The 21,139-nt window shown below is 49.0% G+C and overlaps 1 protein-coding gene across 2 annotated transcripts in view; it reads left to right on the top strand.

Annotated features, from left to right (window-relative positions):
* The first annotated feature begins 3,933 nt into the window (after window positions 1-3,933).
* ARMH4 (armadillo like helical domain containing 4) overlaps window positions 3,934-21,139 on the top strand; it is a 58,938-nt gene continuing 41,732 nt past the window's right edge. For both annotated transcript variants that reach the window (XM_030950495.1, XM_030950496.1), the window contains exons 1-4: window positions 3,934-3,988; window positions 9,750-11,124; window positions 11,935-12,144; window positions 13,665-13,883. In XM_030950495.1, the coding sequence (XP_030806355.1) occupies window positions 9,801-11,124; window positions 11,935-12,144; window positions 13,665-13,883 (1,753 nt within the window). In that variant the 5' untranslated portion in view covers window positions 3,934-3,988; window positions 9,750-9,800. The remainder of the gene's footprint in view (window positions 3,989-9,749; window positions 11,125-11,934; window positions 12,145-13,664; window positions 13,884-21,139) is intronic.

Consider the following 21,139-nt stretch of genomic DNA (forward strand, 5'->3'; position numbering starts at 1 on the left):
CCACTCTGAAGAATGAGTGTGTAAAAATGGCATTTCCTACTCAGCAGATCTGGGCTCTGTGTGCTCTCCAAGTCACATCTGCTGACTTTGGTGACAAAAATAAGTTCTTACGGCTTTCCTGCTCTGTGAGCACTTCAGGAACACGAGGGCTGGGAAGCAGAAGCTGGATCCTGTGCCTGCTTGTAGGATTGGTTACTGTAAATCCCAGCCAGCAGTGGGGCTGCACTGGCACCACTTGGCCTTGCCCAGCTTTCCTGTTAGTGCCAGCGGTGAGATACATGGAAGAAAGGAATCCAAGCAGATTTTTCTGACTGAGTTTCAATTGCAGTTGACATTTATCAGGTTTGCAGTTGGAGGAAGAAGAAATCTGTTCATCCATAACATGGTTACATCCAAAATAATTCATTGGTCACAAAACTTTTTCAAAGTGGAGTTGTTTTAAACAAGCTTCCCTCTCAGTGGCAGGGGAGGCTGTTCTGACTCTCCCTGAGTTACTCATGGCTACTCCATTCCAGTGACTGCTGTTTAGTAGTAAGAGAGGCCCTCCTTAAAACAGATGCTACCAGCTGGTGCAAAGGTGAGTCTTGTGATGGAGATGTGCACTGATTTGTGTGCTGGATGTCCCCAATATTCAATTTGGGAAAGTCATTCAGCAGCAAAATTAACGGCAACTATTTTAAAATTGCCTTTACCTTCTGTGGCATGTCCTGACATACTTAGGAGAGCTGATACATCTCCTCACAGGTGCCAGGAGTAGCAGCATAAGGTGCAGCATTCTGCTGTCAGGACAGTGATTTTTTAGTTCATTTTATACAGGCAAAATATATCTTCATATAAATTTTTATGTGACCTAGTCTCTTAATTAGGACGTGCTGTTGGTACTTTTTGGGTTCTGCAATAAGGCAGTGACAGGAATATCACCTGTGAAAGAAATCTGATGTATCATTACTTTGTGCAACAGAGCCAGCTGCTATAATCATACACAGATTTTACAAGAGGCTCTTACAAAAATTAGGTATTGTTATTTTACAGAAGAAGTGGAGGCTGAGAGCAGTGAAATTCAGTTTGAAAATCCTCTAAAAAGGCAGAGCTGGGAATGGGACATGAGTCCCACTCTTTCCCAGCTACGCTACCTGCATGGAAGAATGAGCCTGCTTACATCCAAATTTAGTCTCTGACTTCACCTCAGGTGAGAAGTTCTGAAGGACAAGACCAATAGAGGATTGTACTGAAATGTCTCAACCCAGAGCAAGGGTGAGAGGGGAGAGGAGTGGATGTTTCTTAACTTGCTGTGGAAGTGGGGCCTGTTTTGCTTGGTTACAAAGCAAATGCTGCATGGCATACTGATCTGTGTTAAAAATCAGTATTTCCAACTAACAAACCATAGAAAGGAATAACAAAAGAGTGCTCTCTGATGATTTCTGATTTCTGCCTCTTTCATCATGCCTCTTTCTTACAGTCTGCAGATATTTTTGTTGATAACGCAGAAGCCTCTGATTTTGGCAGGTTATGCGGGGAAGAGAAACTTGCAGCGTACAGGGAATGTGCAATTTTAGGCAGGGAAAAAACCACAGATAACCAGCTATTTCAGTTCCAGTGCTTAGGAGTGAAATATTTAACCTTGAGAGGACACAGTGCCACTCTGGGTTGGGAGTCGATGGCAAGGGGGAAGTGAAAACCTCTCCAGTCTGTTAAGTGCTCTGCATCCTTGGAGAACACTAAATCATCCCTTCCACATGCTTTACATTTTAAGTAACTTCCCCAATAATTGTAAAGGTTAGATAGAAATGGGACTGAAAACAGCCATAGAATCACAGAGTGGTTTGTGTTGGAAGGAACCTTAAAGATCATTTCATTCCCACCCCCTGCCATGGGCAGGGATACCTTCCACTGGAAGATCCCTTGTTCTGAATCCCAGCTCAGCTCTTAGGGGGGAATTATGCTGCTGCTGAAGCCCAGCCCCTGGACTCATCCCTGAGGCTCTGATTTCTGCTGGAGTGGTCCCTGTTTTCCTGCCCCTTTACCCCTAAACAGCTTGGGAATCAATCCCAGAGCCACCACAAGGTGCAGTACTGCTCTTGAGAATTGATTTTGGTCTCCTGGAAGATCTGACCGCCCCATTAACTTGGGAGGTGGCACCTCCTGCATGGCTGAGCCACCCCCTCCTCTCAGCCAGAGCCCTTGGCCAAAATGGATTGGCCAGGACAGAAGTTGAACTTGGGAAGGGTTTTGAGTCCCTAATCTGGCAGTTAATGGTGTTTAAAACACGTGAAAAATGCAGCTCTTACCTCTTCCTTCCCTCACACTCCATCTCCCCTAGAGGAGAGAGGAAACATCCTTTCTTTTCACATATTTGTATTTTTATTTATGAAGATGCCACAGCAGTAGGAATATTGATTAATGAATAATTTCCCTGGATTTTATAGTTCAGAGAGACAAAGCCAAAAGGGACTTTCCCCATTGTTTTAAGTGACCATTTCCTCTCCCAAGCCTAATTCTGAAGTTTTTCTGATGCCTTTTGTCACTTGCTGTCTTTATTGCTGACACAGGCACTTTGACAATTTGTTTTCAACTCATGCAAGGGTTAGCAATATTTCCCTGGAAAAAAAACTGCCCTAACTTGCAACAAATCTGTCTTTTGAAAGTTTTAATATTGAACACACAGTGCTACAACCAAATGAATTGGGTTGGATCCAGTTTGCTTGGAATCCAGTAGAAAACACACTGTTTCTGTAAAATTTGACAGGTAAAACTTTGGGATGTATTTAGAGACACAAAGAAAGCAAATCACTAATGTAAATATTATTACCAGTAGCACAGTGAACAGAAAAAAATTCATGAACAATTTGTTGATAAGGAATATCTCATTTTCTTCCACCAGTTCTGTTGTTTATTTAAAGAGCTGAATTACCTGTGACAGCAGATTGCATCTCCCTTTGTGTAGGAAAAAAAAAAAGTTTGTTTTGTAGTTTGTTATCCTAACTGGAAGATTCCCTGATTTCCTTCATGTGGTAGAGCATGTTCACTAGGAAGTCAAGATTTTAACTCACCTGTCCCACACCTTCCCTCTGGTCCTTCTTAGCAATTCCACCCCCCAAAATCCCCCCACCCCAGTCATTGCCTCCTGTGAGAGATCATTATTTCTGGTCTCTCCTCACCTGTCCCTGCCCGGCTCAAACTCCTTGCACCTGCTGCAGCCCTGCCTGGCAGGGTGTATAAAACCCTCTGTGAGCAGCAGGGAGCCTGTGCTGCCCTTGGCACTGGGGTTAGGGGAGCAAGAGGAGGCTGAACTGCTCTCATCTTTGGGCTTTGGAGTCAAGGTATGGGCCTCTGAGTTGCTCTTTGGCAAAGTGATTTGATGGGTGAGCCAGGACCTGATGGTCTAAAGGTTTTCTTCTCTTGTTATTGGGAAAAAATAGGTGGCAGGAGGAAAGCACAAGTAAAGCTGTTTACCCTTTACTGTACTAGCCAAATAGGTGCTTAAAACAAAGCAACAAAAAAAGGGAAATTGACTAAAGCTCTTTTAATTCGGATGTTGTTATTTAAGAAGTTGTTCCCCTTTGCAGAGGGTGTATTAGGGGAAGGTGACCTCTGCAGCTGAAAACACTGGAGGACAATCTGTAATAGATGGAAAACTACTCAAGGGTGCCTTGGGCCTTGTTTTTACAGCTCCTTGTGAGCAAAGAGCGGCATCTCCTGGGGTCAGCCGCTGAGGCAGAGCTGGGTGCGGGGCCCCAGCGCTTTGGATGCTCCAACTTGCCTTTGCAGAAGCAGCAAACCCCAAAGGCGGCTGCGGGCGGCCCCTCCCGGGGGCTGCGGGTGCCGGGGAGCACGAAGCCCCCCGGAGGCAGGCGGGGGCCGGCGGTCGGGCGGAGCGGGCCGGCCCCCGACACCGCCCGCCGGTGGGCGGCCCGCTCCGCTCCGCCCGTGCGGCCGCGGGGCTGGGGGAGCGCGGCGCCGAGCACCGGGCGGCGGCGGCGGGAGCCAGGTGAGGCCGGGACACGCACGCACAGAGCCGGCATCGCAGCCCCGAGCCGCGTTCACCCCGCGGTTACGCGTTTTCAATCGATCTGTGGCTTTTTCCAGCGATGCTCGGCTGCCCGCGGGGCAGCGCATCCTCGGCGCGGCTCTTTGTTCCCGGCCGGTCCCTGCAGCCCCGGGGGATGGGGAAGGGGCAGCGGGCAGAGCGGGCGGTGCCGTCCTGCCGGGATGGGGATCCCGGTGGGCTCCCTCGGGAAGTCTTTGGGGGCCGGGGTGTGTTTGTCGCGGCGGTGGTTTGGGGGTGACCGCCTCTGTCCCTCTGTCCTGCTGCGGGCCTGGGCAGGAGGAACCCCCCGGGCGGGTGTTCGCACTTGATCCCCTGCCCGGTGGGGAGAGAATGCAGTTCTGGGGTGTAAAGTCACCTGTAAATATGACTGAGGAGGACGTAAGGGGAGATGTGCCCGGCAAGCCGGCGTGTAACCAAGCCTTGAGCCAGCCCTAATCCCCTTCTCTGGACCCCAAGCCAGAAGGGCCGGACAGGGTGCGTTTAATCTGCTCTTAAACCTTCACCTGCCGGGACTCACGATCCTCCAGCTCTCCTGTGCGGTGTTTCTGTCAGCGTTAGGCGAGGCGCTGAAATTGCGGAGCGTTTCTTGCTGGTTGGAATCCGAGTGCTGTCCCTGTGCTCCCAGGCAGGCTGGGGAGCGGCGTTTCTGTCCTTCTGCTGCTTGGAAACTGCTGCACCCTTTGGCCTCATTCTCCAGCACCTCCTCCTCCCTGGCTTAATCCCTCAGGAATTCGATAGACCTTAGACTTTTGTGGTGCCGGGGACCTGGCACGGGTCAGAAGCCGCGGAGAACTATGCGGCTTTTACTGGCAAATCCAAGCAGAGATTTCCATAGGTGGTCCGTGTGCCGTTCCGAACAAAGCTTGGTGGCTGGGGGAGTAATGCCTAAAACATGTCATGCCTCTGGCTCCTCAAAAGAACTCCAGCTGGAATGCCGAGGCTGGAAGTGGAGGTGATGTATTATGTATTAAGGTGCCTCACTGGGACTGGCGGGAAGCTGGCCATACAGAATATTAATACCTCATTTGTTTGCTTTTAGGGATGCATCCTCAAGGGTAGGCGAGGATGTGCCCCTCTGGTGTGTGCTTGTCTCGACGTAATTTTTCTCACCTGACTTTGTGTTGGTGGCTGGCGTAGAGTTGTGTCACTGCTGGGATTTCACTGGGCTGTTGGAGGTGGTCGAGGTCTGTTTAGCTGAAGTGTGTGCTGTGGAAGGGCATCAGCCTCCCAGTTCCCTCGGTTGGACTGGGCAAGGACATAAAGCGAGACGAGCTGATGGCATTTTTCTCGGCTTGTGCACAAAAGTAGGAGTTGGAGCTCTGCAGTGTATTATCTGCTGCCTTTTGTATTCAGCACAAGTAATGAGGCTTGGATGGCATACATTAGCACCCTGTAACAGAGCACTTGACGGCTGGCAGTTGTTTGACTTGTATGTTTTGGCTAAATCTTCACATTAAAAGATTTGCTGCTTTTTTTGTCCGGTTCCCCTACGAATTGTCAGTGAATTTCAATTCTCAGTGAATTTCGGAGCGGAGCACACCCAGCACTGTTCAGGCAGCCCGGGCTGGCACCACGCTTGTGCTTGGAGGTGTGAGGAGCTCTTTTCAAAGGCAAGGCAGATTTGGCTGGGGCTGACCTGTTCGTCTCCTGCTCTCTGCTTTGTGATGCATGCAGAGCGTCCTCCCTGTGTCAGAGGGGTTGTTAGAGCAGAGTTATTAATTCAAGGGAGTTTAAAACTTGATACTTGTTTTTCCCTTATTGTTTCAACAATTTGGGTAGAAACATAGGCATAACTTGTCAAAGACAGAAAATAACAGCTAATTTTTTTTTGGCGGGGGGAGGCGGGAAGGGAGGTTGTTTTCTCTGAGTGAGCTGGATGGGTGAAGCTCTTAAAAAGCTCTCAGGAGGGAGTAGCTGCACACAGCTGGGACAGAGGGGGAGCTTAATCCTTTGCAGCAGTCTCCACAAACCACTGGTCCATGCAAGGAGCAGCTATTGAAGGAGAGACATCTGCTCTGCTCTGTGCTGCTCCCCTGCAAGCCTGCCCTGCTGGAGTGGCCATAACAGGCTGGGGCTCCTTCGGAGCTGGCTTTTGTTGGGCCCCCCAAGAGCTGCTCTCAAAGAAGTCTCCAGAATTCAGAGGGGTTAATGGTTTAATAACTACTGCAAGTGCTAATTGTACGGAGCAGGCAAGCAGCCTGGCTCAGAAAGATCCAACAGAGTCTGAGACTGCCTCAGCTGGTGACCAATTTATATTTATTGTCCCTCGGCTTCCTGACTTCCCCACTGAGGTAGATGGTTCCTATTCTTGTGGGTAGCTCCTGGAGATGTCCAGTTTTGGCCTGTTTTCAGCCTAGCAGTTCTTTGTGTGTGTGGTTTTTTTTTCTTCCCCAGCCTCCCAGGTGTTAAAAGAAAAGTTATTATTTTCCATGCTGAAGATAAAGCTCCCTGGCTGCCTGCAGTCGCGCTGCCTTTGCGGCTGGAGGAGCTGCATCTCCTGGGATTTGTTGTTACTGAGTGCAGGGGAAGTAGCTGGCACTGCCTCTTGCCCTCAGTGTGTGCTTCCTATTGGAAGCAAGGATTAGTTTTTCCACTGAGAGTTTGGCCAGTGCTTGGCAGCTGCCTCCAGGGCTTCAGCTCTGAGGATGCCAGGTGAAATGTGGGGACAAGGAGTTCCTGTGGCATGAAATACTGAGTTACTGCCTTCGAGCTGCTCACAGGAGAGCTCAGCCTTACTACAGAGGAGGTGCTTGGTCAGGGCAGGGTGCTCCAGCCTGGCTATAAACATAGCCAGATGGGAGGATAAATGTGACTCGGTGCAGCTTTGCTCTGCAGCCAGGTACCTGCAGCTTCTGCATTCAGGGGGAGTGCTTCAGCAAGGCGTCAAACTCTGCTTAAGGAGATAGCCAGGTCACTGCTGTTCACACACTCTCTAATCCAGCCTCTTCCTAAAACTAAGTAGCTCTTAAGCCCTGACTAATCTTCTTTGAAGTGTGAACCTGTGCCATTATCCTGCAGCAAGCTCTGGGCCACTATCTCCTGCTTTCACTGAATGTGGAGGTCTAGGTTAGCTTGCATCTGCCTGTCGTGGATTTCCTGGGCAAATAACTCTCCTGTATGGGTTTTTTCCCTATAGAAATGTAGGATTATGAGCAGCAGGGCTTTTCAGATTGGTAGAAACAATATGAAGCTGCCCTGAAGGACCTCAGGACCTCTTTTATCAGGCTGGTATTGAGTGCCGATGTTGTCTACCCCCCAGAAGGAGGAAAGGTTCTAGTAAATATGGAGTAAGCTTGTTAGGAGTAGATGAGCATTTTTGCTGTTCTGCTAACCACATCCTGAATATTGTGGGCTATTTGAGAGCCTAGAGCCAGAAAGCTACAAAATATCTGTACAGATGTGTATATACATATGTATAATGTGTATGACTGCAAGAGAAGTGCTTTTCAAGTGCAGCTGGAGTTCTGTTTGTGTTTAAACACTGCTGAAAGCGTTTGTGCCACCTAAATGCTCCTGACTTCTTCAGAAGCTGTATTTAAAGCCAAACTATCTTTTAAATAGAGAAAACCCAACTTCTTGTTGTTTTAATATGCCTGCTCTTAACAGGCACTTGCTGAAGGGGTGTTGAGGTGAACGTGATTTATATTCATCTGCATGGTGAGGCAGATGCATGTAGTTAGGCACTAACAATTTAACTTGCATAATATATTCTTAGTGCTTTTTAATTACAAAAGTGCATCAAGAATTAGCCTGGGAAAAGAGCTAAATATTGTCAGTTTTCAGCTATTTTTTAGGGGGGATAGAGAAAATAGATGGGTGGCCACCCATCCTTCAGAGACAGAAGATGCTAAAAATAAAGTGGAAGGTGTCTAGGTTGGTGATGAGTTTTTTGGTGGCTTCTGCTTGTCCCTGAGCACCTGGTGCATGTGTGTGGCCTGTGATGGGGAATTATTCCAGCAGCTCAAACTGCTGGGATGAGGCTTCAGGGAGCATGGAAAAAGTGACTCAGTGTGCCCTGAAGGCTCAGCCAGATGCTGGAGCCTGCAGTGGTTAATTCTGAGCTGTGTTGCTGCTCTCTCTGGGTACAAATGTGAGTGATGCTTCTGAATGTGCAGTCTAGTGGGGAATTGAGGAGTGTGGATAAATTTAGGGATTTATCCTGGTGCCCATGAGCAGTGACACCGCACAGGGTGACCATTGCTGTTCTTTGGAAGACTGAGGGGTGGTTCTGACAACCCCAACCTCTTTCCTTACTGATATTTGTTATTCCTGCAGCCCAAAGGGAAGAGCAGTTCACTTGGGAATGATAAAATCTCACCTCATTCCACCCCCTGCCATGAGCAGGGACACCTTCCACTATCCCAGGCTGCTCCAAGCCCCATCCAACCTGTCCTTGGACACTTCCAGGGATCCAGGGGCAGCCACAGCTTCTCTGGGTAACCTGTGCCAGGCCCTCATCACCAGTCAATAATTTATTTCTAATAGCTAATCTAAACCTAGGTGAAAAGCCATTCCTCCTTGCTCTGTCCCTCCATGCCCTTGTCCAAAGTCCCTCTCCAGCTCTCCTGGAAGTACTTTAGGCACTGCAGGATGCTCCAGTGTGTCCTTGGAGCCTTCTCCTCTCCACCTTCCAATTCTCTCAGCCTGTAACAGAGGTGCTCCAGCCCTGTGATCTACTTGGTGGCTCTTCTTTGGGCTTATCCGAACAGGTCAAGCTCTTTCTCGCATTGGGAGTCCCAGAACTGGAGGAACACATGAGGGAAAGAACTTGAAGCTGCTGATGGCTGGAGACCCTTGCATAGGGCTTGTCTGTGCCCCTGAGCAGCTGCCAGGGCTGCTGTGACAGAGGGATGTTTGTTGTGTCATGGCACTGCTGTGAGCACTGAGTGGGGCTTGGATGGGGTGGTCCTTGCTCTGGGATGGTGGAGTTGGAGTAGCAAGGCCAGGGCTGAGTGACATGCCCAGGGGAGGTGGCTGGGAGCTGGAGCTGTGTGCCTGGAGGCAGCAGAGCTTGCCAAGGGCAGGCTGTCAGCTGGCTGCATCCCTGCTGGCCTCCAGGTCCAGTGCTCTCTTGGAAACCCTCGGTGATTCTGGACATGAGGCTTTCTGGAAGTGCCTCCGTGGTGCAGTGCAGCATGGGCCCTGTGCTAGTGCTGCAGCGCTGCTCTCTGGGCTGGAGCTTCCTCTGTGGGGCCCAGCAGCTCAGCCAGGACTTGGTGCAGCCCTAAAGCCTCCTGGTGTGGCTCTGGTGCTGTGTTGTCCCCCACAGACCCATCTTGTCTTCTGTGCAGGCTCCTTGGTCTCCTCCTGTGCCAATGCACAGAACAGGGCTGGCCAGGACAAGCCTGGGACCTCATGGCCCTGACAAGCATCGTTTTTTTGGACTTGGTTCAGGACCAACAGGTTGATCCTCACCATTGCTTGCAGGTCTGATGCCTGCTTGGTAAAGCATAGCACTCTGCTGCTGGGGTGAGAGCTGGGCAGGGTCTGGCCTGGGCTTCAGATCAACATTTGGTTTTTGTCTGGCACCTTCAGGTAGGGTAGGCTGAGAAGAGTAAAGCAGATGGGGGAATTCATTGCTTGGAATGTGTGGGAGGGGTCTGCTCACAGCTGGGCATGGACTTGGTCTTCCATGATTTAAGGCCCTGGGTCTGTGGTTGGTTATGGGTTGTGTAACCTTGGTTCCTTTTTCCCCTTCTAGGTCTCTGGATTTGTCAGCCTGGCAGGCTTCTGGACACATCTCCTCTCAGCCATGAGGAGATCAAAAGGATTTAATGTCTGTGTGCTCACCTGCAGCATCCTGTTCCTGTCCTCCAGCCTGCCATGCCTGGCTCAGCCTCTGGAGGAGGAGGATGTCACAAAGGTCCAGCATGGCCCCTGGGCAGGGAATGGGCTGGAAGATGAAAGGACAGCCATGGTGGACTTGAAAAACAGTCTGGGCCCTTCTGAGCAGACAGTTTCTGAAGAGCCCTGTGCAGTGTCAGCACAGCCCTCTGGGACACCCTTGGATGAAGCTTTCACTGCAGAAGGAGAAGCCCTCCCTGCCAGCCCGAGCCGTGTTGTGCCCAGCAGCCAGGGCCTGGGGGGTCACCCCTCTGCTGGGGCACTGCCTGCTGGCCGTGAGGAGGAGCTGGCTCCCACTGAGCCTCAGCTGGGTGAGGATGAAGCCCTCAGGGCCATGCTGACCACAGCTGTGACCACGCTGAGCCCTCCAGTCCAGGAGGAGTCTGGTGGCCCCATTGGTGAGGCCACAACCGAGGGTGGGGTGGCAGTGGAGCCCAGCTCTGCTGGCCCCTCAGCAATCCCCCTTGCTGGGACCACTGTGGAGGAGGAGGAGGAAGCAGAGAGCAGCTCACACCCCTCAGCTGTGCCCCAGCCCACACTGGGCCCCAGCTCTCCCAGCTGGGAAGCAGCAAGCGAACTCCCTGTCATCATCCCAAGTCCCCAGGCTGCAGGTGTCACCTCTGGGCTGGGAATGCTGAGAGCCCACACAGGGAGCCCCCTGAAATCCCTGGCTCCACCAACATCTGTGGCTGCCAAACCTCCCCTTGTGGCAACTGAGGCCTTCCTTCAGCCAGAACCTGGGACAGGTGTCACCCAACAGGAGCTGCCCGCTATGGCTGGCACTGTCACCATCCCCCCTATGGACACTGTGCCACCTGACTGGGATGACACCAAGCTGGGGGACATCAGTCAAGGGGGAAGCATATCTCATGAGGAGCTGGGGACAACAGAACCATCCCAGACCAGCCAGGACGGTGTGGGGGAGGAAGAGGATGTCACAAGAGCAGTGCCCTCCCTGGTGTCCCCTCCAGCAGCGCCTGAGCTTGCCAAGGAGAGCAACTGCACAGTGCCAGTGCAAGGGGAGGAGCTGCCAGCAACTTCCCCAGGCAGCAGCTCTGCTTCCCACCCTGGGAACCCATCAGAGGCAGGCACAGCTGATCTTGGCTCGCTGGAAAACATCAGTGCAGTCACAGCAGAGGAGGAGAAGAGCGTCCCTCCGTCACAGCCAGAGGCTGCTGTGGTGACACATACCCAGCCTGAGCTCTCTCCTACTCTGGAGAGTTCATGGAAAGGTAAAACTTGCCTGTTACAGACACTTGCCTCTCATTTCTGGGATTTAAAGTGAGCTGTGCCAGCAGCCTGTGAGCCACTGATGTCTGAAATGCCTTTACAAGGGTGCTGGGGTCTGTGCAGAGAGCTGCTGGCCCTTGTGACACAAACTCCTGGGGCTGTCTCCTCACCCCATGCTGGAGCTGGGGCTGCCCAGTGCTTGTCCTCACTCCTCCTGGACAGCCTGCCACAGCCTGATGGGGTCACCTTGCCCTGCACATACCTCCTGAGATGGCACCTTCAGCCCCATGACAGTACTCCTACTTGGTGTTTAAAATATAAAGGAAATGCTTAAAAAAAACCAAAAAATGCAGGTCAGGTGTTGGGCATGTTTCTAGGTTGATGAGGACTTTTTAATTGCTGGGCATCTTTTATTCTTCCCTCTTTGGCTGCAGATGCAAAAGGATGATTCCCCTTCACTGCATCCAAAAGACCTAATTTTTGCTGTAAAAGAAAGGAAGCTAATTGCAGGCTGGTGCTGCAACCTGACTGATTAATTTCTAGATTAATTTTTAAGCACTTGACTTGTCAGCAGGCTGCCTCTCTGCTGCTTCCCAGATGTTGGGGAAACAACACTGACTGCTAAGACTTGTGCCACAAAAATCAACCCTTCTGCGTAGCTGAGGCTTCAGTGGGAGCTGGCCCTGCTGCTGGCCCTGTGGCTCTGGAGTTGTTAATTCCTGGAGTTCTGTTCCTTTCATTCTGCTTCAGATGTGTGCTCTGCTGCTGTCAGCTGTCCTGTGAGCCTGCCCTGACATGTGTTCTTGCTGTAGGTGCTGCTGAGGAGGTGACAGCAGCTACCCAGGAGGCTGCTGCTGTGCCAGCTGTGCCAGAGGTGCCTGGTGCCACCCAGGGAGCAGGGGCTGCCAGCTTCCCTCAGGAGAACAGCGGGGAGGACACCCAGATGCTGACGGCTCCCAGTGCCACCCAGGTGCTGCTGGCAACTGGTGCTTCCTCCACAGGGAGCCCTGTGGATGCAGAAGGTAGGATTCTGCTTCAAGGACACAAGATGGGATGGTGCCTCTGGAATCGGTGTCACACTCCGATCTCAATGCAGCATACTTGTTTAAGTGACTTTTTTTGCTAAACTTCTGCCCTCTGCCTCTAAACCTGGGCTGCCACTGCTTTCTGCCCATGCTATGAGATCCACCACACTGAGATTTGCCAGCATATGGATTTTTTTGCCCCAAATAAGTGGAGTAGAGGTTAAAAAAAATGCCCCAAACCAAACAAGCCCCCTGTCTGTCCTTGCTAGCAAGCTGCCTTTAGCTTTAGACACTTGAGCAATTTTTGATTTATGGAGGGAGAGTTTTTACTTCTGGAACCCACAGCAGTCACAGATTGCTGATGCTCAGTCCAGAGGATGAAAATATTCTTTGCTCTCCTGCAAGAGCCTGGCAGGCCCTTGGGTGTGGAAGCCTGCAGTGATATTCACTGAGAAATGGGGGATTGTTCTCAGGCTGCTGTAGCTCACACAGAAATGCTCTAAGCAGTCATGTTCCTGTAGCTGCTGCCTGCTGGTTTGGTGTCACCTTGGCAGATGCATGTTGGAGCCTGTCTTCCTGACAGGAGTGTAGCAAGGGCTCCCTCAGTATGGGGCTGACTTGAAACTGGAGTGTTTCTGTAGTAGTGGGGACCATTGTAATGAAAATGCTGCTGGGCAGCTTTTCTGGCAGTTCTTGTGTTGTAGGGCATCAAAAGAAGAAAAGCTGTTTGCATTGTATCTCTGAATTTAGGGTCTGTTTGTAAGGGGGAGAAGGTTCTTCTGGCAGATCCCACTAATTGAATTTGCTTCTGGGATTTAATTATAAATTCAACCAACTTTTATCTTTGTATTGAACTGTTAGATCTATCACTTGGCTCAGTTCTCACCTGGTGGCTTGGTGCTCTGATCTTGCAAGGGTGTGGTGATGAGTAGTTCTTAAAGCAATGCAATTAAAACCTTTAAGGGTTCCCCCCTCATTAAGGGGAACCTCCTTTGCTGGCTGCCCTTGAGGAGAAAGTTTCACTACAGCAGAGTCACATCTCAAAGGGAGCAAAAGTTTAGTAACTTCCTTTGAGTTAAATTTTCATTAAGGAGTTTCTTGGGGTTTTTATAAAATCTTGTTATGCTGACTGGTTGCTGTGTGGTATTTTCAGGGTGGCAGGAAGGAAATGATCAATCTGACTCCATATTCTTAGAAGGCTAATTTATTATTTTATGGTATTATATTAAAGAATGCTATGCTAAAGAATAGAGAAAGGATACTTAGAGAGGGTTTAACAAGATACTAATGAAAAACCTGTGACTCTTGCTAGAGCCTTGACACAGCTGGACTGTGATTGGTCATTAAGTCAAAACAATTTACATGTTGGATAAACAATCTCCAAACATGTTCCAAAGCAGCAAAACACAGGAGAAGCAAATGAGAATTATTGTTTTCCTTTTTCTCTGAGGCTTCTCAGGTGAAGGGATTTTCCAGAAAACGTGACAGTGACAGCTGCTGTTTCCTGTCTCCTGTAGATCTCACAGATGGGATCCTGGTCACCGGTGAGAAAGCTGTCCCAGCCCCTGGTGGGATGTCCTCTACCCCAGCTGGACAGACAGAGGAGCCAGCCAGCAGAACTGTCGTCCTGGTAACTCCAGCATCAGTGGCCTCCTCTGCCAGGAGGACAGCTGTGCCCTCTGCCAGGAGGACCAGCACAGCTGGCACCTACGGGCTGGACCGCCTGGAGTCTGAAGGTACCCAGGGGCAGGGGGCCTCCTGTGGGGTGCCAGCCCTGCCCTGACAGCCCCCAGCCTGTCTGTTTGCCTGTGTGCACATCTCACTGTTCCCAATAAAGGTGTTGGACAGCCTGTGCTCTCCCAGGAGGCACGGGAAGCAAGCAGTGAGCAGTGTCCTGGAGGATGCCTGAAATTCCAGTGGCTCTGGTGGATGGGGGTGGCCTTTCTCCTGGCTGGGGAGCAGCAGTGGTGTTGCTGTTGCAGCAGGGTCCGGCTCTGCACACCTGTAATGCACCCACTGTGCCAGGGAGCACCCACCAAGGGGTGCTGAGGCAAAGCAGATCCTGGGCTGCAGCTCTGATCTGCTTTCTGTTCACCTCACCCACGATGTTCCTGCAGAGGAACTGTTCCTTGCTCCTTTTCTTACTTGAACTCCTCTCTGCTTGCTCATCCATCCAGCTCTGTGCTCCAGTCTCTGGGCTGATACCACCTGGCAGGAATTAATCTTTCTGCCTGTTTTTGCTCCCCTTCCTTTATCTTGACCTTCTCTTGCCTTAGTGTTTTACTGCAAAGGTTGGCAGCTCTCCAGGGGTGGCACTGCCAGATGGTATTTCTCCTCTGAGTAGAGGTAGGGTGCTCTAGACAACAGCTCATCAGCATCTTTTCTCTGCAGGAAGCAATAAAACTCTCTCCTGTGGAGTTTAGAGGGCAGCAGAAGCTGGGAGTCTTCCCCACTGCTTGTTCCTGGCTTGCTGCTGGCTTTGAAGCCTTCCCTGAGCTCTCTGGGACTTCAACTGCAGCATTTTGCCCTTGCCAGGATGAATTTTGGATGTCTCTGGCAAGGCAGGGATGTGGTGCTGATGGGAGAGTGGCAGCAGGGGAGGGAAAGGTCGTGTGTGTAGGGAAAACCTGATCCTTCAGGCTGGTAAATAAGGTCTCTGCTTAGCAAGAGCAGTGTGATTCAGGAGGCTAAAGTGTTTTATAGCCCTCTGGGATCTCCTTTAGAAGCCTGGGTTTCTGCATGGGAAGATAAGAGGGATTTCAGTTTCAGCTGAGCATTGGTCTCTCTCAGTTTAATGAGACCCTTCTGCACAGGCATTTAAAAAAAAAATCTTTCTGCTCCAATACAGGACTGATGCAACTTTCTTGGATTCCCTCTGCACTCTGTTTTCTCTGCTCTGGGCTCCTCTTAAGGCAGATGTGGGCTGTAGCTGAGGGCTCAAGTGGAAATCTGGGTTTCTTGGCTCTGCAGGTGCCTGTTCTCCAAGGGCACTTTGTGCTGTGTGCATTTGACACCTGGCACAGCTCTTGTGGTCCAAATCTCTTCTGCTCAGCCCAGACCTCTGTGCAGGGAGCCACAAGGTTCCCTGGTGCTGGGGAAGATGAATCCACATCTTGTAAAATGGCACAATTGCAACTATCGTTTGGGGAAAGGCTTTCTGCCTGGGGATGGTGCTGCCCCAGTTAAGCACAAAGGAGCATTTTTGAGCTACAACTCTGCTCTCTCAACATTTTTTGCGCTTAAAGGCAGTTGTGGGGGGTATCACATCCTCATGGTGGAGTGGCATTTGGAAGCTTAGCTCCCAAAATCGCAGTTCCTGCTGTTTACTCTCAGAATATCTTGATGCTGCCAGATCCAAGATGTTTGGGGGTGCTTTCCTTGAAAGCTACGTGGAGCTCCAGCCCAGGACACTCAGGTTTTTGGGGGATGCTGTTGCAGGCACATGATTGGGTCCCTGATGAGGGATCTTGAACCTTTGGGGAGGGGCTCACTGTTGGAAGAAGGAGCTGAGTGAGCTCTTCTGACTTGCCTCACTGAAGGCCTGGCTCATCATTAAATACCAACCCCTGCTGCTCGGCTCACTCCGTGTCTTGGGGACCATCTGTGCCAAACTGCCTGTGGTTAATTGCATCTGTGTGTTCACCTGCCTGGCTTGGATGCAAAACTCTTTTAAGAATCAAATTGCACAGGCAAAATGGAAATATGTCTGGATGAGCTTATCCTCCTCTCTCTGGTGGACTCTGGAGGGATGAGCTGGGTAACAAATTTCCTCCTGCCTTGACTCCTTGGTGAGCTTGGTCCTACTTTGCCCTTCCTAGTCAGAGAAATCCTATAAAGGGATTATAGGATATGGGGACAGGACACAGCAGAGGATAAGGCTTGCTTGTCTGGGAGAATTGATTATGTATTTTGTCTCTGTGCCTAGAATTTGTATGTCTCTCTAGCAAGCTGAGCACTGCAGCTTTCTCTGTAGGGCTCTGGGTACAAAGAGCTACTGGTGTTGAGTTTGTGAGGTCCCCAGGACGAGGTGAAGAGATGAGAATCTGACTGCATGTTCTCAGAAGGCTGATTTATTATTTTATGATATTATGTTAAAGAATGCTATACTAAAACTGTACTAAAGAAAGAGATACAGAAGGCTTAACGAGAATGGTCATGAAAACTTGTGACTGACTCCTCAGTCTGACACAGCTGATGGTGATTGGTCATTAAGCAAAAACAATTCACATGAAGCCAATCAAACAATCTCCAGACCACATTCCAAAGCAGCCAAACACAGGAGAATCAATCAGATAATTGTTATTTTCACTTCTTTCTGAGCCTTCTCAGCTTCCCAGGAGAAGAAATCCTGGCAAAGGGGTTTTTCAGAAAATGTGACAGTGACACTACTGGCTCAGCTGGCTTTGGACCACAGTGGGAGCCTCCCAACACCCCTCAGAAAGTGACTCTTTGGGAGGAAACCACATTGCTTTTCAGCTTGATTCCTGTGCTGTAACGTCTGCCATGGTGTTGGCAGAGGTGGCTGCACATCCCAGCGTGGCAGCCTTTGGCAGGTGGGACTTTCTGAGGTGGCAGGACACGTGCCATGCTCCATCTTCTGCAGAATCCGTGCAGTTTGCAGCTGGAGCCTGCTGATAAAGCTCACCAGACTCTGGTGCTGTCACTGTGGGTGAGGCTGAATCTGTATCTGGCCCTGCAGACTCAAGATTTGGTTCTGTTGCCTGGACAGCAGAGAATTGTGGCACCACAGGGTGGGTTGGGATGGAAGTGACCTCAAGGACCCTCTGATCCCAACCCCTGCCATGGGCAGGGACACCTTCCCCTATCCCAGGTGGCTCCAAGCCCTGTCCAACCTGGCCTTGGACACTTCCAGGGCTCCAGGGGCAGCCACAGCTGCTCTGGGCACCCTGTGCCAGGGCCTCCCACCCTCCCAGGGAACAATTCCCTCTGATCTCTTGCTGGCAGTGAGCTGCTCACACAGTTCAGGGGTCAGGAGAGCTGCTGGCTGTGGAGGGTGCTCAGAGCTCTGATTAAAGCAGGAGCTGCTGTGCCTGTTGTGTGGTGTCAGGAGCAGCCAGTAGCTCTGAAAATGGCAACTTAAAATCAGTTGCTCCAGAGGAGGAGGCTTTAACCAAGTAGCTCTTGAGTGTGGAGTGTTCCCAATTAATTAGCATGGCTCTCAGCTGGCAGAATTTGGAGTTTCATGTGCATTTGCAGCCTGCTGTGAGCTATTTTGTGTACCACAGAACAGCTTAGGTTGAACAAAAAAGCCCTTCAGGACTGAATCCAGCTTTTGACCCAACACCTCTGTGTCAACCAGACCACGTCCAGTCTTTTCTTAAACACCTCCAGCCATGGTGACTCCACCACTTGCCCTGAGCAGCCCCTTCCAATGTTTAATCACCCTTTCTGTGAAGAAATTCCTCCTGAATACTTCAGAACTTGTAGCCATTTACATCAGTTTATAAAAAATGCTTCAACTCCCCATTTTTGTTTTCATCTGTGGCACAGTACAAGGAACCTTTTTTTTTTCTTTTTTGGATGTGAAGGATATTTTTCCCAGAAATGAAGGCTCTGAAGGGGATTGTTATTTGGACCTTGACTGTATGGATTAAGATCTGCCTCATTAAATCTCTACAACCCTGTTAAAAATTGAAATTAGGATGCAGAGGTGTAAATAAAACAGGCACTTAACCCAGCATGGTTAACTAGCCTGATATTATAGTTCCTCACCAGCTCTTTGGGTATCAATTAAATTGGCAAGGAGCAGAAGACTTAAAGCACGTGCAGAATGAATTATTAAATGGTTTTGGTGCACACTTTCCTCTTGCATCTTGTTTATTGCTCCCACTGAAATGGGAACTGCTCTCTGTTGACCTCTATCTTCTTCACAGCAGGTGCTGGCTCATCCCTCCTTTTCCTTTGTAGCAAAAAATGGTGGAAAAAAGTGACTTTTTTTGTAACAAACCCAACTTTTTTCTTTCCTCCTTTCTCTTCTTGGAAGTGTTTGATACAGACATGCACAGTTTTTCTGTACAGCCTCAGCCTCACTCCACTCATGGGCAAGAATTCTTTCCCAATCACCAATCTAACCCTGCCCTGTCAGGTTGGAACCATCCCTCTTATCCTGTCATGCACTGGTCCAAATTCCCTCTCCAGCTTTCTGGGACCCCCTTTAGACCCCCTTTAGGAAGGGTCTCTAAGGTCTCCCTGGAGCCTTCCCTTCTCCAAGCTCTCTGTTATTTGTGATGCCTCCAGCAGGTATTTCTTAGTCTGACCCACCTTGATCCCCTTCTGACCAAGCTTTATTTGAATTTTGAACTGTATTAGATGTTTCTAACACCGTTTTAGATGTTTAGATTTGCCCCCCAAAAAATGAGAGTTCATTTACATATCACTTCAGTGTTGTAGCTTTCCCATGCTTATCTCCAAGCTTGGACAAAAATAACAGATAAACCCCCACAGCTGCTATTATTGCAGTGTAATTGGGTTGTGTGAGTGAAAGTTTTTAATGAGTTTCTGTTTGTTTTAATCTGAGGATTAAGCAGTTTGCCCTCCTGGCCCAAGGGAGGTGGGTGCAGATAAGCAGGAACATTTTCTGCTGGAGCTGCTCATGGCTGGGGTTCCTCAGCAGCTGGGAGAGTGTTGCTCATGGGGATTTTTGGGAGCTTTTGGGGGCAGATCAGGATGGGGAAGGAGGAGGAAATTTGACTAGAAATGAGCTGAGTGGACTCAGTCCTGTTCCCTTTGGCTCCTCTTATTCCTCACAGGATCTGAGTTGAAACCTGCAGACTGTAGCCCATAATAACAGACCTACTCCCCAATATTCATCATCTTTGATGGTCCAGCCTGGGTTTATCTAGAAAATAAAGCTGAAGTTCAATATTTTCTTATCTCTTGGGCTGTTGGTTGTTCTGTTCCCAGGCAGCTTCTGGAAGAAAACACCAACAGCTTTTTCTAATGAAAATGGAATTTCTATCTCTGCTGGTATTTTTTGTGGGTTTATTTTTTTTTTTTTTTGGTTGGTTGGGGGCTTTTTGGTGGTTTAGAAAAAAAAAAAAAGTCCTATGCCCACAGCCCTTTTCCTGGGGAAGCATTTTGTTAAGAGATGTTGTAAACTCTTTATCTGCCTTCATCTGTCTTGTTCTGCCCTGTCCACTCACAGGTCATGGTCATTAAATCTGGACTGATTTGCCTGCCCCTCACTTGATAAATCACCACTTTCTTGTCTTCATTTTTATACTGATTGGTCCAACACCTGTACAACAGGGGCAGAGGAGCTGTTCTGCAGCAAGCCAGGGAGAAAAGTGGTTCTAGCACGTGCAGTGTGTTCTGCAGCATTTTGGGTGGTTTTTCCCCCTTTAAAATAGTCTTGTGTTGCTGAGCTGAATTTCTAGCCTGGCTCAGTGTGTGAGCAACGTTGAGGTGAATGCTGCTGGAGATACAGTTTGGTTTTGTTTTAGGAGGAAATCCTTGAATTTGGATAAGAGAAAACAACCTTAAGTTCCACCAGGGAAGATCCCGTGGATGGTTTTGCAGTGCAGGTGGCTGGGCTTGCAGAGCCCATCCCAGGGGTGTTTTACTCTGATTTTTGGCAGGGTTTCTGTGCCTGGGTTGTTGTCCCACCATGGGCCAGCACAGGAGCACTGCTTGGTGAGATCCTCTCCACCTTCCTCTAGCAGCTCTGTCCTGCCAGGCTGGCAAAGGCTCCTGGCAGCATTTTGGGGCTGTTGGATGGTGACATTGACTGATCATGTGAAGGCAGCACATTAATAATAAAGGATTTGTCCTAGAAAGGCCTCCCTGCCTTGACAATCAGCTGGGATCACAAAAGCAGTGCAGAAAGTGAACCTCAGTGGGAGAAAACACTTGGCAGAGGCTCCTTAGTGCCAGAGACCTCCCCATCCCTGATCCTGATGTTATTTACACAGCATTATTTCCATATTTACATGGTGCTGTTAGCACACAGGGGTCACCCTGCAGCTCTGACACCACATAAAAACACAAACTGGCAAGGATCACAGCAATCCTCTGTGGTACCTTTAAACGTCTTCATCCCCTGGGTTTGGTGTGAGGGAGGTGGGGCAGGGAAAGGACAGAGCAAATGACAGCTCCAGGTTTTGTTCTGCAGCTTCTTTCCTTTTTAGTTTTGGGTTTTGGTGGGTTTTTTTTTGTTTGGTTGGTTTTTGTTTGGTTGGGTTTTTGTTTTTAAAAAGCCAAAAAAACCCCATAAAATAAAATAGGAAATATTTTTAATAAATAAAATAATTTTGAATTATAATTAATTTATAATACATATTATATATAACATAATTCAATTATGTAATTATATATTATATAATTCAAAATATATATTATATAAATTATATAGTAATATATTATAATTTAATATAATATAATTTATAATATCCAATTTAATTAAATAAACGAAATAATTTTATAAATAAATACAATTTTTATTTCTAAAAATTTATTTGGGTTTTTTATTTTTGTGGGGTTTTTGGTAGGTTTTTTTTGTCTGTTTGGGTTGTTTTTGGTTTTTTTTTTTTGTTGGTGGTGGTTTTTTTGGATTTGTTTTGTTTTGTTTTTTAAATTTATTTATGTATTTATTTATGTTTGTTTTTGGTTTTTTTTATTGCACTTGGAATTCACTCTGTGCCTCTGAGTGAATCTGTCACCTTCCACTGAGAGCCTCTGGCTGCTCAGGGCCCAGCAAGATCTTTCTGCTGCTGTGTGTTCAGCCTGGCAGAATGATGCTTTCCTGGCCCTCCTGAGCAATCCAAGTGTTTGCAAACATTAATGGAAAATACCTAAATATAGAAACATCATTCTTCAGTGAAGGTTTCTTCAGCTGAAAACCTGCTGAATAGCTCCATTGCCTTCAGCAAGGTTATGAGCACAGTGGCTTCAGCTCCAGCTTCTTCCAAGCCATCACATCCCCAAATTTTGATTTTTGAGGCTTTTACCTGCTGGATGCTGCTGCTTTGCTTCA

Source organism: Camarhynchus parvulus, chromosome 5 (assembly GCF_901933205.1).
Source record: "Camarhynchus parvulus chromosome 5, STF_HiC, whole genome shotgun sequence".
NCBI lineage: Eukaryota > Metazoa > Chordata > Aves > Passeriformes > Thraupidae > Camarhynchus > Camarhynchus parvulus.